At 42.5% G+C, this 16510-nt stretch overlaps 1 protein-coding gene across 8 annotated transcripts; it reads right to left on the minus strand.

Annotated features, from left to right (window-relative positions):
- Positions 1 to 577: 577 nt before the first annotated feature.
- Positions 578 to 16421, minus strand: pum2 (pumilio RNA-binding family member 2). Of its 8 annotated transcripts, none has more exons than XM_056427707.1 (24): positions 16168 to 16407; positions 14539 to 14735; positions 14393 to 14473; positions 12868 to 12936; positions 12368 to 12473; positions 11962 to 12149; positions 11674 to 11846; positions 11133 to 11424; positions 10948 to 11041; positions 10673 to 10780; positions 10372 to 10511; positions 9898 to 10018; positions 9066 to 9206; positions 8617 to 8910; positions 8294 to 8521; positions 7853 to 8120; positions 7608 to 7737; positions 7351 to 7485; positions 7087 to 7224; positions 6501 to 6626; positions 6163 to 6234; positions 5161 to 5282; positions 3439 to 3631; positions 578 to 3026 (listed from the first exon to the last, which is right to left on the minus strand). In XM_056427707.1, exons 2-24 carry the CDS (start codon positions 14689 to 14691, stop codon positions 2895 to 2897), a joined length of 3504 nt encoding a protein of 1167 aa, XP_056283682.1. In that variant the 5' UTR covers positions 14692 to 14735; positions 16168 to 16407; the 3' UTR covers positions 578 to 2894. The 8 variants fall into 8 exon arrangements, with proteins under 8 accessions (XP_056283682.1, XP_056283683.1, XP_056283684.1 ...); XM_056427708.1 differs by lacking the exon at positions 16168 to 16407 and adding an exon at positions 15846 to 16013; XM_056427709.1 differs by having other exon boundaries at positions 11962 to 12053; positions 14393 to 14735; positions 16168 to 16408.
- Between the last annotated feature and the right edge of the window lie 89 nt (positions 16422 to 16510).

Below are 16510 nucleotides of genomic sequence, written 5' to 3' on the forward strand. Positions count from 1 at the left end.
GCCTCCACCGCTCGGCTCAGACTCCGCCCACCTGAGCGCCGCGGTCCAATCGGAGCATCAGCTGGTTCCGTGTTTACTGAGGGCAGCGGGCGGTTTCAATAAAGACCCGCGTGCATTATTGTTGATGCGTTATCGCGTTAGCAGTGTAATAAATGGCGTGGCTGGTCAAGTTGGAGCAAATGACTCTTTATATAAAATGGGGGATTATTATAGCTTTCAGATATGTAAAATCATAATTTGGAAGCGAAATATAAAAAAGGAGCACACTTTAGCCACTATGCATTGGAGAAAAAAAGTATATATAAACATTGTACTCAATACAGAACTTTCGAATCTACCTTTTAACTTCCCCCCACAGGTATATTACTTATTTACTATAATGTGGTTATGCATACATTGTAATCACTTTTAGTTAGTTATTGCAGCTTTCGCATTGTGTAGTATAGCAAAGAATATACCGTTGACAAGTTTAAAGTTCCTTATCTTTGACACAGATCACCGAGTCATAGTTGATTAAAATTGAGCTAGAACAGCTTTAAAGATGGCAAATGTGAAAAGGACCACAACGATGCTGGTCAAATGTTAGAAGAACAGTTTAATCATACAGTCACAATTCTGCTTCCAAAAATGAGTGTTTTCTTCATCTAACATCTGGAAATGTACATAAGGCCACCTGAAAATGTACATGACTTTGACAGTGTGACAAAACTCATATGTTCATATTTATATAATTGACAATATTTTACATTGCTTTTGCTTACAAGGTAGAAGCTGTTCCAAAATACAGCACTCATCTGTACAAAAATAATTCTTGTCATGTCCTGTGAAGTTTCCATGGTATCAGAGAGGACTAAATGCAGCCTCAATTTTAGTACAGAGTGTTTTTTTTCTTCTTTTTAAACTGTCACACTTCAGAAATACTATCAACAGTGGCTGTTACAGCTCCAGTACAAATAGAGGCTGGCCTTTCCCATAACAGATTAAAAACAAAAAACATGCCAGATTGTGAAGCCATAAAGATTTTTTTTCCTTTAAAAGAACACGATCAAATAAAACTGTATACATTATATTCAAGGGGAAAGGAGTGATGAATATACACACATCAAAATGCACATTTTTGCCTTTTTCTCCCCAAAGTGTAAAAGACATCCCATTTACAGCATAAACGTTTACAAATGTACAACTGTACAGACAAAATAAAAGCATCACGACGAATTTAGAGCAAGGCCTGTCAAAAAACACCACTAGACATTACTCAATTAAACTAATAATCTTACACTTATTAACTGCACATATACTACATGTATTCTACAAGTATTCATATGAAGCCATCACTACGAGCATTACAGGTGAATTGTATAGCTTTCGATGGCCCCACCGGCCTCCAACAATGCACTTGCATACCCAACCAAATGGAAAAAGTAAGATTTAAAAAAAACGAACCATTAAAAAAACAAAAAAGAAGTTCTTTCAGCATCCCTTGTAACTTATCCCACTACTTCTAGTTAATTTCACCTCAGATACTAAGCTGGGAAAAGTCCCACGTCACAACATATTTTTGGACTACTCTGACCTTCAGGCGGTGGGGGTTCCATCGTCGCTGCAAGCCCCTACCCAAAAGCAACAATTTACACATACATAAAGATGCTATACATCGTTAAACTACTTCTACGCAAGAGATGATTATTCAGTACATAAAGATACCGTTTCTAGGGCAGTGTTCATCTCAAAGTACAAGACAGATAAGATGTTACACAAAACATAATGGAAAAAAATTATTCCAAGGATTAAAACCTGTCACAGCATGCCAACACATACCCAGTCCCAACCCACTATACCCACAAAAAGCCCCCCACTACAGTCATTTCATGTTATGTTCAGGTACAACCAAACCTCATGCTCTGCTTCTATAAGTTAATGGTAGCTTGTTTAATTTTGCATAAACCCCGAGAGATCACCTGGATGAGGGACAGACGGCTCAAATGGGGCTCAGTGGATGCAGCAGCTCAGCTTCGTCAGTCTGTAATATTGAGTACCGAAACTGTTCAGAGAATTACATTAGGCAAACTACAGGCTGCTCGGGTAAGCACCGCCCCCCAATTAGCCTGAAAAATAATAAGCCACCACTGGAAAACACCGCCCTAGACTAAAGCACCAATCCCGAAGCCAAGCTCGCAAACTGGTCTTGAAGACCTCTGGGTGACTGTGGCACAGAACACATAGTACTCACCTGTGGACGGAGGGGTTATATCCATCCGTACTATGCAGTGCTGTTTAAAAACTAATCCATCAGCTGCTTTGGCATGGGAAACACTTTTACTGTGCATTGGAGAATATACAAATATAATATTCAATTGCCGAGACTTGATTAGAACAGCTGACATAACAAGTCTGGTTAGAAAAACAAGTGGACTTGTTTTTTAAAAGGATCACTCAGTTTAGCCTTATAAAATCACTTGCTGGTGTTAATTGTAGGAATTGGAAATTTCAGCAATGTGTATAACTGTTTTTTTTTCTACAGAGAATTTACAAGGTAAAAAACTAAATGTACAAGATAATATGAAAACCAGTCAAATACATCAATTACATCATTAACAATGGGCTTGTGCTTTACCCAGGGGGAAAATAAAAAATAAAACCTGCCTGCTGACTGCATCCCCTGGGGGCCACTGGGGGCCTGCACCAGGGGTGGCAGGGTGGTAGAGTGGCAGGGGTCAGTTGTCACAGCGTTCTTAGGTGAAGTTGACTTGTCTTTTTTTTTGGTAATTCCCTCAAAATGGGATAACGGAGGGTGTCAAAGGCTATAACCCCTATTGCTAAGGAGCATCTCTCACAGAACAGGGGGGTTTCGGGCTCTTACTCCACTTCTTCGGGGACCCAGGATTTCGACGTGACTACATGAGGCCGTTTGTGGGGCCGCCAATGGGACCCAGTTCAGAGCCGCTCTTCATGTAGTACTTTTCCAGCTTGGCCAGAATGTGCTTCCCATAGGTGTACTTACGTAGAGTGGCAATGTGAGGACGGATCTGAGGAGAGTGAAACGGTAAAGTATATTCAACATTTCTATATTTGGACCAGTGGTTGACAAAACCAAGACATCCGATTTCACTTTTTTCAAGATGTTACAAGTATTTTCCAATCAAGAAAAATTTTAGGCAGAATACATCATACAATTGGTAGTTTCCCGAGCTTAAAATCAATGCGGGAAAGGAAAACTCAATAAAAAAGACATGTTCTATATTCAATTTTGGGCAGAAGATAAAATATTGATTCCACAACAGGCTTAGACGCCCAAGTAATTATTGTTTTCTGATGCAATAAATGTAATCATTGCATTGGTTCAATGCATTTAACTAGAAAGTTTAAATGTGTCCCTTTTGATGTAAATACAAGCCCCTTCATTCCATATGGGCATGAACAAACAGATTTAAAACCAACCTTGTGCATGATGATTTTGCGCTGAGCAGGTTCTGCCATGTCAATCATTCTTTGAACAACGTAGTTGGCGTACTGGTCCTTCATCATGGTGTACAGGGCGCTGTGGGGGCCGTCTTTCTGGCAGCACACTTCATCGATCAGCAGAGCCCTCTCTGCACGCGAAGAGTGGATCACACACTTCTCCACAACATTACTGAGGAAGAATAGAGAGCAGATAGCTTTAGTTTCAAATTCATATGGAGCAGCTCGTACTACAAACCATTTACCATATCAAAACTACATTAATTTCCCATTAATGGTGACAGTAAAGTAGGGCTGCAACAACGAATCAATAAAATCGATTATTAAAATAGTTGGCAACGAATTTCATTATCGATTCGTTGTGTCGCGCGATTATTACGGCGCTCAATAAGTCGCGGAGTATAAACAAAATTGAGTTGAGAGCAAAGCGGCGCTGGAGAAACAAGAGAGGAGAGAGGAGAGAACGCTGCGGTGTGAGAGCCAATCAGCGCTGAGCTGCTCCTCCGTTAGTTAATCTAATTGGCTGCTGCTGCTCACGTGGCTCTGGATGCTGAAGTCATTCACGTCGTCGGAGACATTCACCGAGCTGTGAGCGCCTACGGGTGACGTTATGAACCCAGACACCAGGGCGCTACATGTCACGACGTGTGTGGCATTTCCACAAGAGTATAGCGTAGAAAACGTGGTTATTTTTTCCGTGGCGGATAGCGGAAAATATTTTTCCACGGAGAAAGGCAACGGAGATAAGCCACGACGCCACTCGCTGTGTGCGCTGCGCGTGCAGACAACATTTAACAGAGCGGAGCAGCGCGTGCGCTCTGATCGTGCGCTCTTTTAATGAAGTATCGAAACTAAAAATATGCTAAATCACATCGTTTTTAACGCACGGGTACTTTGTTAGTATCGATACACCGTGCAGCGTGACAGCAGCAGATGTAGCGGACTAACATTCAAGCTAACCTAACTTCCCAAACGCTGTCGACATCTGAACGCTGATTGGCCGAGACGCGACACGTCCATCAAAGATGTTTTATTGCGAAGAGCACCACTTCACATTTTTTCCGCGTCTCACTGCAATCTCAACGGCAGCGGGCCAGGTGAAAAAAATAATAAATCGGAACGCGTCTGATATTGTTCAGGGGGCCACATGGGGACCACTGCTCAGGAGAGGAAAGCTGTCAGTCTGTTTGTGACGGTTCATCACCATGGTGACCAGTGAACAGGTTCATCACCATGGCGACCAGTGGGTCTCCAGGACCTGTCCATGACTTTAAACCAAATTTCCATGATTAAACATGTTGTGAAAACTGTCGAAACGTGACAAAGTGAGAAGATGTAGTATTTAAACTAACAATGAGAATTCCAAAGCATACCGTATATATACCGTGTAAATTAAAATTTGAATAAAACAAATTTGCATTACTTTTCCAAATATTTTGGGATTTTATTTTTTTCAATTACTTTTCTAGGCCTGCTAATAGCCATTTAAAAACTCCATGACTTTTCCAGGTTTTCCATGACCGTACGGACTCTGTTTTGAATAAAGGGTTGAAAATTAAAGTGTTTTTGTTTTTTTATCCGATTAATCGATTAAATAATCGTTAGTTGCAGCCCTAGAGTCAAGTATTGTTCCGATACCGGGTCAGTGGCCGCACTGTACGACGTAGTGTTCGACTGTCACGACAGTAAAACAGAACTCACCTTGCAAATTTGTGTTGACTGAGGACAAGAACCTTTCCACGAACTTCTGCAACTATCTTGCTCTTATCTTCCGGTCTGCCATGCTCCAAAACATGCTGAATGACGTAGTTACCATACTGATCCTGTAGGAGGCAGTGGCGGTGTGAGCTCAGAGTAAAAAAAACATTTCAATATTTGATAATCACAAAAGGATCCAAGACACCATTTACGCCGACGCTCATGCACAACTTTTCGTCTTAATTGGTGTGAGATAATCATGCATCGCTCATATGATGGGTGGACGAATGAGTGACACCCCCATTTGTAGTCTTACTAATACCCCCCATGTCATCACCGTGGAAGGTCAGACAAAACAAATGCTGTTATTTGGAGTTTGGCTGAACACACAACACAACCAATAGCATCGTTGCCCCTTCAGAAATGGGTGATAGACAGTTACAGGTGTAATTTTAGTGCGACAAGAACTCACCTGAACAAGCAACAAATGACACCACACTGAATACATTTAGTTAAAGTCGTAATTTGTTAGGTAGGTAATGTAACCTCCACCTTTTATTTGGTGGCATTTGCCTTCAAATTCATTTCCTGTCAATCCGTTTGAACAAGAACCTGAATGATGTTGCTGCTGGCCTTGAGGTCCAGCCAAGTACTCACGGTGAAGTGATTTGAGCACTACTTCTGAACACTCGAGTGGTTCAAGCTCCCTGGAAGCTCCTATCTAACAATTAGTATAATCAAGTAGATGAAAACAGAAAAACAGATTGATCAGGAGATGCTTTGGGCAAGAGAGAGTTGTCACAGCAGGGAAGCATGTGCTTCGTGAATCCTCAGTGGCGTAAAGCAAGACAGAGAAAAAGGCAACTAAGAGGGTTAGGAGAAGGCCTGTAGTTGGAGAACTAGTTACAGGTTAGATTAGATTATTTACAAAATATGTATTTTTTTTAAAAGGACAGAAGAAGGGAGGATAAGGACATCCGCGAGAGAGAGGCAAATTGCTCTGACCTTGAACAGTGCATCGCGGGACACGGTATAATATGTTTTGGGTGTCATCTCCAATGATACGCCTTGATATTTCTAGATGGAATAAGTGGGGGGGCAGGATGGATGTTTAGATAATCACATATGTCAGATGCAATGAGACAGCTAACAGTCCAAATACATTCATCCTTACACTTAGCAGACCACAACTACACAAGAACAAGCTGAAAATATGAAATGTTCAAACAAGGAAACATGCAAATACACATGACAAGCATACATCTCAATGATCCGTCACATCTAACAAGCAAACCAACCTCTGCAAACAACAAAGGGCTTAGAAATCAGACAGATGTGCTCACCTGGCCCAGCTGTTCTGAGTGTTGATGCAGCTCTTCCAGGATGGGCAGAGTTTGCTCCTGGGTGCAGTGCTCTAAAATCCTTTGGATAACTCTGCAGCCATAGGGGTGTGTGGAGAGCACAAACACCTGCAAAAGAAAGCAAAAATAAAAGCTGATCAATATACCAGAAATTGTGTATTGACATGAGTTGTAGGCGTTTCAGAAAGCAGGTCTAGTTAAAACTCTAAAAAGGCACATCACCGAATTTGTATCCTTCGACTGATTTTTATATCTATGCATTTTCAAAGAGATTATATAGGTTTATAGAATGTATTCAAAACATGTGACATGTGTAATGTTCATGTGATGGATGCATACATGTAGTTTTAGGTTTGATTTTCTACTCTGTAGTCACATTATGTTATCACCGATGTCTTTTTCATTACATTTTTGCTTGTATATAAATGATACCATTGATTACAGCAAATGGGATACATAAGCAGGCATTTTAAACATTTTACATTTTCATCTCCACCATCACAAAAAGTAGATTATAAAAAAGGGGAATGACCGTCAGCTGAGCTATTGCTTATGATAATAAACCCACCTGTCCTTGGAAAGCATCAATAATGAACTGCAGGGCCTGAGGCTGGACACACTCGATACACTTCTGCACCACATGGTTGCCATTTTGGTCCTTGACACACTTCAACACATGGCCATCCAGCTCACGGACAATGTCGCTCTGAAGTGAAGATAAAAGGGAACGAGGGCATAACTTTCACAGATGTCACCGGGTTGACTGATAAAGAATAAATAAAAGAAAAACAAGGTTAGCAAAAACGTCATAGAGAAGTATAATCTCACTTACAATTACCTGCTGGTCTGAGGAAATGGACTCCAGGGCTTTCTGAATGACCCTACAACCATACATCTGCAAAGCCAGAGGCAGGACGTGTCCACGGATACGCGTTGCCAAAGCCAGCTTCTGGTCTGCACTTCCAAACTGCACCACACAAAACACAAACACTATTGCACACATGCAGAGAGCAGGAGAACTCTGTAGTCTCTTATAGTTAATGTGTGGTTACTGACATGACACCTAGATGAACTGTAAACTGTCCCAACCTCAAAGAACTTTTGGATGACATAGTTCCCAAACACGTCAGTCATCAGTTGGTATGCTGCTTGAAGAATCTCTCCAAACACCATCTGCCTCTCAGCTGGAGTGGCCCTCTCCAACTTCTGCTGGATAAATCTAGACGGACGATTGAAACAAAAAGGGTAGAGATGAAAATTAATTTGTAGGATTTTGGTACACAAACGCAATGTCTAGTTAAAAGAGAAAGAAAAAAGGAGAATTTCTTAGCCACCTGGATCCATGTTGGTCTTGAGAGAACTCCACCATGTGGCCGGGCAGGTCACGGAGTTGAAGGTTTGGGAAGCGGTTATTCCTAAAGTCTTCCAGGAGGCGGCTGCGTCCGGACGGCATGACATCTGAACGACTGTAGCGAGGCCGAGACGGAGGGAATAGCTGGCTGCTGGAATTGAAAAGACTGGATGTCCCCCCGGTACTCCGGTACTTGGCCTCAGCTCCAGGCGCGGCAGAAATGTAACGCCCGCTGCCATTCGTCAGGCCACCTAAGATTAGAGAATAACCTGATATTGTTGTAGTGGTAGTGTCAGTAACACATGATCCTTATTCATATAAAACAGAACACTGGGATGGACAGATTTAAGAAATAAAATATGCGCTTTTATAAACTACGTAAAAGCCATCAATCATTTACTAGTCTAATGAATATGAGGCCTACCTAGGTGAAGGCTGGAAGAGGATCCATGAGAGGAGGGCAGAGAAGGTGGAGGAGTGAGTGGAGAGTGACCTGGTGTGAGGCCAATGGGGCTTGGTGAAGAAGAGTAACCCAGGCTGTTGTAAAAAGGCTGGCCGATGGGAGTTAAACTGCTGCCGCCGCGTTTGTATAGGTCAGAACTTGCCAGCAGGGAGTCCCTGCGAGATACACTGCTACTGGTAGAGCTGGACACTGCAAGAAAAAGAGTCGAGAACCAGTTGAGAAGAGAGAATACGGAAAAGGAAAGGTCCGTTAATCCTCATGTTGCTTGCAGCCAAGTCACTGACCAGAAGAGCCGAAGCCTCCAAGAGCAGAGCCCAGGCCAACGCCGAGGGACCCACCGGTACTGCTGAAGCCCAGGGAGGAGTTTTGTGGTGGCGGCGCAGCAGAGGTGTGTGAGAAAAGGGAGCTGCTCTGAGAAGTGTTCGGGACTGATCCAGAGCCGTAAAATGAGCTGGAGGGCAGGCCGCCGCTGGGTGGGGGAGCCTGCTGCTGCTGAGGTTGAGGCATCGAGCGGTATAAACCATTGCCTGGAGGACCAGACATGTTGTTTCCAGAGTTAGATGCTGACACCGCAGCTGCTGGTTGGGTGGGGGGGTGATGGAGAGAGGAGAGTGTGAGGGTGTAAAAGGGGCACTAACATCAAAAACATCACCCTGAATGGTACTAACCAAGTAAGAACAGAGGAGTGGATCTACACATTTGAAATGATAGTGAGGAGTGGACTGGTACTTACCGGCTTGTGCTGCTGCAGGGTTGATGAGCAGAGGGGTCTGGACTAGACGAACTGGCCCACCTAGACCAGCTCGCGCACCAGGGCCCATCACCAAGGTCCCAGTCTGGTCATAATACGCTGCAGGGGCTAAAACCTGATAACCTAAAAACATAATAAAAAGACAGTCAGAAAATATAGATGACCATGTACAACACTTAAAATGCAACAACTATGTTTTTTCACTCTTTTCAGTTAAAGATCTCAGACTTTCTATGGCTACTAAAGACTCAGTTCACTCACATGTTGGTTCACCCCACAGGTGTGGCATATCAAAATACTGATTAAACAATTACACAGGTGTCCCTTCTCACAAAGAAGGCCCCTCTGAAATGTGCAACTATCATCGTTTTTTATGAGTGTTAGAATTCCGACTGCACCCTAGAGCAGTTGCCTGTGAATTGGATGTTACTACTATAAGATGCCATCATTTTCCTTTTTGTACTTCAACCAAGTGGTCTTACAACTGCAGACCACATGTAAATAACACTAACTCAGGACCTCCACATCTGGCTTCTATGTTGTCTGAGACGAGCCCCCGGGTCAGATGATGGCAACAGTTGGCTTGCACAACAAAGACATTTTCTAAATAAATCGGCCCATTTTAGAGGGAATTTTAACATCTCTGAAGAAATGGAGTTTAAGATAAAGTCTCCAATAATATTTTAGTTCATTGTATAGAGCAATGAAACACACATTTTTCTATGCAGTTATTTTTATCTACAAAACATACTTAAAAGAGCAGTTCAAATGACATCAAGCAGAGAAGATACACGTGTACGAGGTGTCTACCAACCAGACATTCCTGCATACGCCAGTGCAGGGTTTGCAGCTGCTGCTGCAGCTAGAGATTCCTGCTGACTCTGTTGGCCTTGCCCAGGTGTAAGAGGTCGCTGGTTGTTTCCCGCACGCATCACCTGGAGAAGATGATAAGGACACGGTCATACACAGCCTGCCGAAGTGCTCAAAACTGTTTTAAATCTATTGTATTTATATATTACGAGAACTTTTTGATCATTGATGAGATAAGGCCACAGAGAAGGAAAACCGTCCTACCAAGTGAAGATTTATAATAAACAAGCATTTAATAATTGGTTTACCCTTTAAATACCACTTAAACAAGACACTCCCTGAAATATGTCTGCTTTGAGTGGCGTTCATATGAATAGAATGGTACAACTTGTCATTCAAGACGGGCTTTTCCTAATGAGCCTGATTTTCAAAGCCACCTTTATGAAACATCTCAGACCAAAAGCACAACACTTCCTACCTGTTGTTGTCCTGGCCCCTGATTGGATGCTTGCTGATTAGCTGAGTGATTGGCAGTGGATGCAGCCTGTTGCTGGAAAAGGTTGGCCGGATACACCCCCCAAGGAACACCATAGTACTGTGGTGGAACCACAGTGGGACCTGTGGAAAACATTTAGACGTTTCATGCAGATCTTGTACAACCGATTATAATAGTAACATTCATCTGAACATGGCACGACAGCATTGTGTATCAAAAATACATTCAAATGCTAGCTTTAACTGACAAGAACACAAGGGATGAAAATGTGCTGTATGATCACCTCCAAGCGAGGCTGCAGCAGCCAGCCCAGCGGCAGTGTAGGGATCCGTTCCAGGGGGGGCAGCATTAATGATGTAAGGGTTTGGCACAAAGGCAGGAGCAAGGCCAGCTGGGTAAAGAGGAACAGGAGTGCAATTAATTTCTCCATATCCCATTCAAATGAATATGCAACTCTGAATAAAATATATCTCCAGAGACAAAAACTTTTACGAATACTACTACTATATTACGCAGCGGTCCGTACTACACCTGTGCAAAACAAAGAGCCTCATTTACCGAGATGTTGCTGCTGGGCTGCAGCAAGGGCATATTGCTGTTGCTGAGCTGCAGTTAGCTGTTGAACAGTCAGGGCATTTGATCTCTGGAACAACTGGGGGGAGGGGGAGAAACAAAGTTAATCAACCTGCTGAGCAAACTTGCAGTTGGATCTCTTGAAAGATGCGTTTTGTTTGTCAACCAACCTGCTGCTGAGAGTTGTAGTCAAACAATCCTACTGGAGTCCCTGAGGAGTCCACCTGAATCTGGTTTCCAGCATAGTCAAACTGGAGGGACTCCACACCGGCTTGCTGCTCCATACCTCCCATGTTCTGGGCCTCCTGGCTCTGGAAGTCCTCAGGGGCCTTGTTTTGGGCAGGGTTATGTTGTTGGAAGGCGTGTGGGTGGTGCTGTGCCATCATCTCCAAACCTGACTGACTGGGACCCATTCTCTCCACAGCCTCAGTGGGGGAAGCTTGGCGACTTCCAGGGTTAGGACTTGAAAAGTAAAGCAGTGCACGTGCGTGTTATTTTGACAATTAAGTATTATCAGTCTGTTCAGGCTTCATTGCAAGAAGCAAACGAGCTAAAACATTAGAATACCACCTTTAAAATAGCCTTGGACATTCTGAAATGGGGAGAATTTCTGAAAGATTACCGATGATGGTTTGAAAGATACAGTTTAAAGTCTGAATATTTATATTCATAAAGTGTCAAACAATAAATAGCCGTAAAAGGAGCACTTACTTGAAGTCTTTGCAGTCCCTGTCCATGCCGTTATGTAGACCTCTTCCGTTGGCTTTAGCGGGATCATTCTCATCTCCAACCTTCATCTCTGGGCTCTTGTCCACTTCATAGGGGGAGACTTTCTCTTGGACATCAATCTTCTCTCTCCCATCTTGGTCAACATCTCCACCACCCTGAATACATACAAGAAGATTAGACAAGACGATGTGCCACCCTTTAGAATTAGGGTTTGACTTCTAACTGACAAGAAGCGGCGTATAATGCTCATCAGACAGAAGCTCAACTTACATAACCACCGTTCCTGTAGCGACCATCCATCTTGTCACCAGGAGAAGAACTGAGGACGTACTCCACCATGCTCACACCCAGACCTCCACCTTCTGAGCGAGGTGAAAGCACAGAATTGGCATCACCATTTCCATGGAAACTCTGGCCTGGCCGCCGCTGCACCATGATTGGCTGAGACACTGAATGATCTGAATAAAAAGTCGTAATCAAATATATAAATAGGTGTGCACAAACTAGACGAGAAAACATCCAGTCAGACAAATCTTAGTCAATGGGCATGATGCCATTTCCAATTATGTAGTTTGATTTGGAATAAGTGCCATACAACCAGATCTAATAATTGATACTTCATCTTGAGGAAAGAAAAATATGGTGAAAATACAATTTAGATATAGGAGCCACTCACGAGATGATCCCCATGCATTGTCCCGCCACTCCTCTCCAAGAAGCATGCCTTTCCTTCCATCCTTGGCCAGCTCATCAGAATCCCAGAGTTTTTTTGCTGGCAGAAGCTAAACATAAAATGTACATCTTTTGTAAACTCATGTTGCATGTCCAGGTGCAACATAATATTTGAAAAAGGCCACGATTAAAAACACACAGCATATTAAAATTGTGATGTTTAGCGGCTGGGTTACAATTCTGAAGTTTAAATATGAGTATTTACTGTTGTGTTGGTCAGCTTAACATGTTCTCACTTAGTCATGATTCAGCAAAGATATGCGATTGTGAACATATCCCTATGGACTTGGAGAGGCTGTAGATTGTATTTTGCACCTTCATAGAGAATACTTTATTGCATTTTTATCCCCAATAATTGCAACTACTGCAATATAGATATACATGATCAAATAAAATATACTGTAATGGAGAAAAATACTAATGTTAGGACCAAACATCCCTTACCTCTCCCATGCCCCTTGACTCCAAAGCAAGAGCCTGAAAGTCATAGTTCATTTCATCCGCTGCACGGACCTGAGAGATAAAAACGGTGTAACAAGAAAGATAAAAGCACTAAAAGCACCAAATGAAAGGCCACAAAATAGAGACCCTGAAGGACATTCATTTTGTTGCAGAGCAAACAAAGCATAGCTTCTTAGATTTATTGACTACAAAACCTGGTCTCACACATCAAGAGGCCCTCCAGCCCACAAAAGGTTTTTCAACATGAAGTATCTAAATTATCAAACACAATACAACATACAAAACCCCCCACACATTTTCGGTAAAAAAAAGAAAAAAGCCTAAGAATCTCCAGTGTCAACATGCTTTGAAATGTGTAATTCTTCAAATTTAAGCCTAATTAGCTATGCATAAATTAAAATCACCTAAGTACAACTGTCAAATGATCATTTAAAATAAGGACAGAGAGTTGCAGCACCAAAAGTATTTAAATATTTTAGGATGTTTTTTTAAAAATTGCAGTAATGAAACATTAACCCTGATATAACATCTGCAGTTCAAACAAACACACAGAAATAAGGTGGCCCCTCAATAACATCTTTCTTTTCATTAGGCTGAGTGATAACCTCAGGCCCAATCCACTTTATGTAGGCATGCATGGGGGCCTTCGTTTGAGACAACGGTCTCAGACATGCATTGAAGATTGGGGACCCAATATACAAATTAAAGCGGAACTATTGTTTGTTTCATGTATTGCAACAGACATGGCGAGGCCATGTGTCAAAATATTAAGAAGGTTGGCCACAAACTACTATTTTTTAAATACAAAAATTAGCAAAGAAAAAGGGGGAATCCTTTATTTATTTATTTTTTATAATGAGTTTAGGAATTGTGTTGCTTAATGGATTCACCTTACTGGAACCTATAGAGGAAACAAGGTCAATAAAACCAACCCAGTCTGATACAAGATTAATATACCTAAATAAAAAACATATCAAGATCATTTTGATACCAATGGGACCTTCTTTAGAATGTCCAACAATAGTTACGGTTGAGACCATACATTTGCCATAATAATAATAATATAGTATTATTTGAACAGTATGTTCTACCAAGTACTTTCCCTGTGTCCTCCTATAGCCTAAATGCATGCAGGTTGAGGTGGCTCGTTCAGTCCAGATACCAGTAAAAAGATCACCCGCGTGATCTGTCCATGATTTTCTTTATTTGCCATTTTCTGGGGCAGGCATATTTAACAATATTCCTAATGGGCCCTTTTGTTTTTTATTTGGGAAAAGGAGGGTTGTGGTCTGAAAATTGGTTGATTTCTTTTCTACGGTGTGCAGTTCAGGTATAATTGACAACCCCTCCACCATTCACAAAGTATAATACATGAGAAAACTACAATAGGCTTATTGTCGATATAATATTCTGTAAAATGTGTAGCTTTAGCGAATACAAAAATACTGCCACCTATCTCTCTAACCCACACTTCATTAAATAATATTAATGACCAAAGACCCTTTACCTGATCAACATGATTGGCATCACCAGTTGGCCACCGATGTTTGCTTGGTGTGCAACCTCCAAGCTGCTCCCCGGGCTGCCTCTGAAAAAAGTATCCGACTGTGGCATCATCCTGAGATCGTCCACTCAGTGGAGGCTGCGGCGTACCTGGGGTGGGGATAACAACCCTCTCCATGCCCTGTAAATGTGGAACTCCAGGAGCCTGTCCAGCCGCCCCAACATGAACTCTGACACCTCCAGTCTCAGGAGCACCATTTGCATGCAGCATCCCACCTCTTGTCTCCTGCCAGGCCACGTCATTCATACCTAGGATGCTGCATGGAACGCTCATTCCACGGGAAAGCCTGCACAATACAACAGAAGCATTATGTTGACAAGCATATGTATGCAGTGTTGGGACATTGGTCCTTCAGAATGTTTGGAATTGGCCTATTAATGAACTTCTAGTCTACGTGTTTGCCAGACACAAATAAGTCTGATATTTTGCTAAAATTACTTATTACATCAGAATAAAATCAACGAGGCCCCACATGTTAATGTGACAGCTATACTATTCTAATCGACTGTGGGGTTGTGAAACATGTACGGTACAACATGTGGCCTTTATCGCCGACTCGGATGCTAGTCTTGATACAAATCCAATTTTTTTTATTACACGTCGGGATAAGGATGCATCAACATACTACTTGAACAACAGGTACACGTTTTTTCGCCGGGACAAGACTAAATCCTGTACTGCTAGCTTCACGGTTCGGCTGTTCTCCGGCTGAAGATTGAAATGTTAGTTGGCGTGAATATTGCTCTGAATATCCCAATTTATTTAGACTGCCTATCCGGCAAGGGGGTATTAACGTAAAATGGCAGGTCTACATCTGGTGGTTCTCTCGTTTATGAACAAGAACAAATCAGGTGCATTACAGGCATGTTGATGGCTCGCAAGACCAAGAATGCTAACGCTAGGTAACGCTGTCGTTAGCTTAGTTGTAGCTAACGCGACAATTCACGTTACTATTGATTAAATGACACGCGCGGCTATCACGTAACACTGATGTGTTGTAGCCACGAGAGCTGCCGTCGACTTTTAAAAACGTAAAACTAACGCTAGCTACAACGACACGGCCAACATTACTGGTTATGATAGCAGACCGATGTGCGAGCTAACGGGGCTAACCTAGCCAGAGCGTCCGCTGATAATTAGCACGCTAACCAACGGATTTAACTGCACATTCACGGAACTAAATTGTGGTTCAATTAAAGGTAGCTAATGACTAGAAGTCTGTTCCCTTGTTGCACAACGTAGCATGGTTCTTCGTCTCCAATCCCTTTATTTACCATGTTTATTGTTAGCTACGGCTACTTCGCATTAGCAACAAGCTAACGCTAACCGCAGCGGGCCTGTTCTGTTTATTATTGGTTGGCGACGGGAGACATCAAAGTTAAATTCAATAATGTACCTTTGTATTACAATAAACAACGGTGCTCCGGTGCTGGACGAACAACTAGCCGTTTTCTCCACGTTGATCGGATGCAACGAGCCAAATAAATCCCAAATAGCCAAAGCAAGAGCAAGCACACGCTAAATTGGTGTTGTGTGCGCGAGAACATCACCCAAACACTCGGTGGCTAAACAACATGGCCCCCCCTTCAAGTCCCAAACAGAGGGGCCTTAACCGCTAAACAAAAGGGGAAATACCCACACCACGCCAGCCGCGTTTAAATCAATCGCTTTGTACATATTTTGCTTTCGACGAGAACAAATAAAGAGGAGCTACTCACGCGTTGTCGTTTGGAGAGAGGGTCTCTGCTCGTTGCACGCCGTCAGTCCAATTCTATATTGTTTTGTTTCCTTGGAGAGAGCGGTGATTTAGCCAGGCTCGCTTGATAGTCAAAGCTAAGAGTTTGCCTGCGCTAGTGCCCCCTCCCTGTAAATAGCGTGAACTACGTAGACATGCGTATAACAATCAATGTAAGTGTGCCTCCCGACATATTCCCCTTTGTACGCCATGTGAACGTAACGTAGATGTTACGCCGAGGCGTGTTTAATGTGCTTGTCAACCAACATTTTAGGAATAAGAATTTCTCCTAATATGCGCTCATATTGCTGCTGGATATAAAATAT

This window comes from Pseudoliparis swirei, chromosome 12 (assembly GCF_029220125.1).
Source record: "Pseudoliparis swirei isolate HS2019 ecotype Mariana Trench chromosome 12, NWPU_hadal_v1, whole genome shotgun sequence".
NCBI classification, from domain to species: Eukaryota; Metazoa; Chordata; class Actinopteri; order Perciformes; family Liparidae; genus Pseudoliparis; species Pseudoliparis swirei.

Excerpts from the sequence above, each read along its gene's own strand:
- pum2 (XM_056427703.1), bottom strand. The coding sequence starts at position 14,722 with ATGAGCGTTCCATGCAGCATCCTAGGTATGAATGACGTGGCCTGGCAG. Across the intron at positions 10,019-10,371 it reads AGGGGCCAGGACAACAACAG|GTGATGCGTGCGGGAAACAA; the intron begins GTAGGAAGTGTT and ends CATCTTCTCCAG. Across the intron at positions 3,027-3,438 it reads GCAAAATCATCATGCACAAG|ATCCGTCCTCACATTGCCAC; the intron begins GTTGGTTTTAAA and ends CACTCTCCTCAG.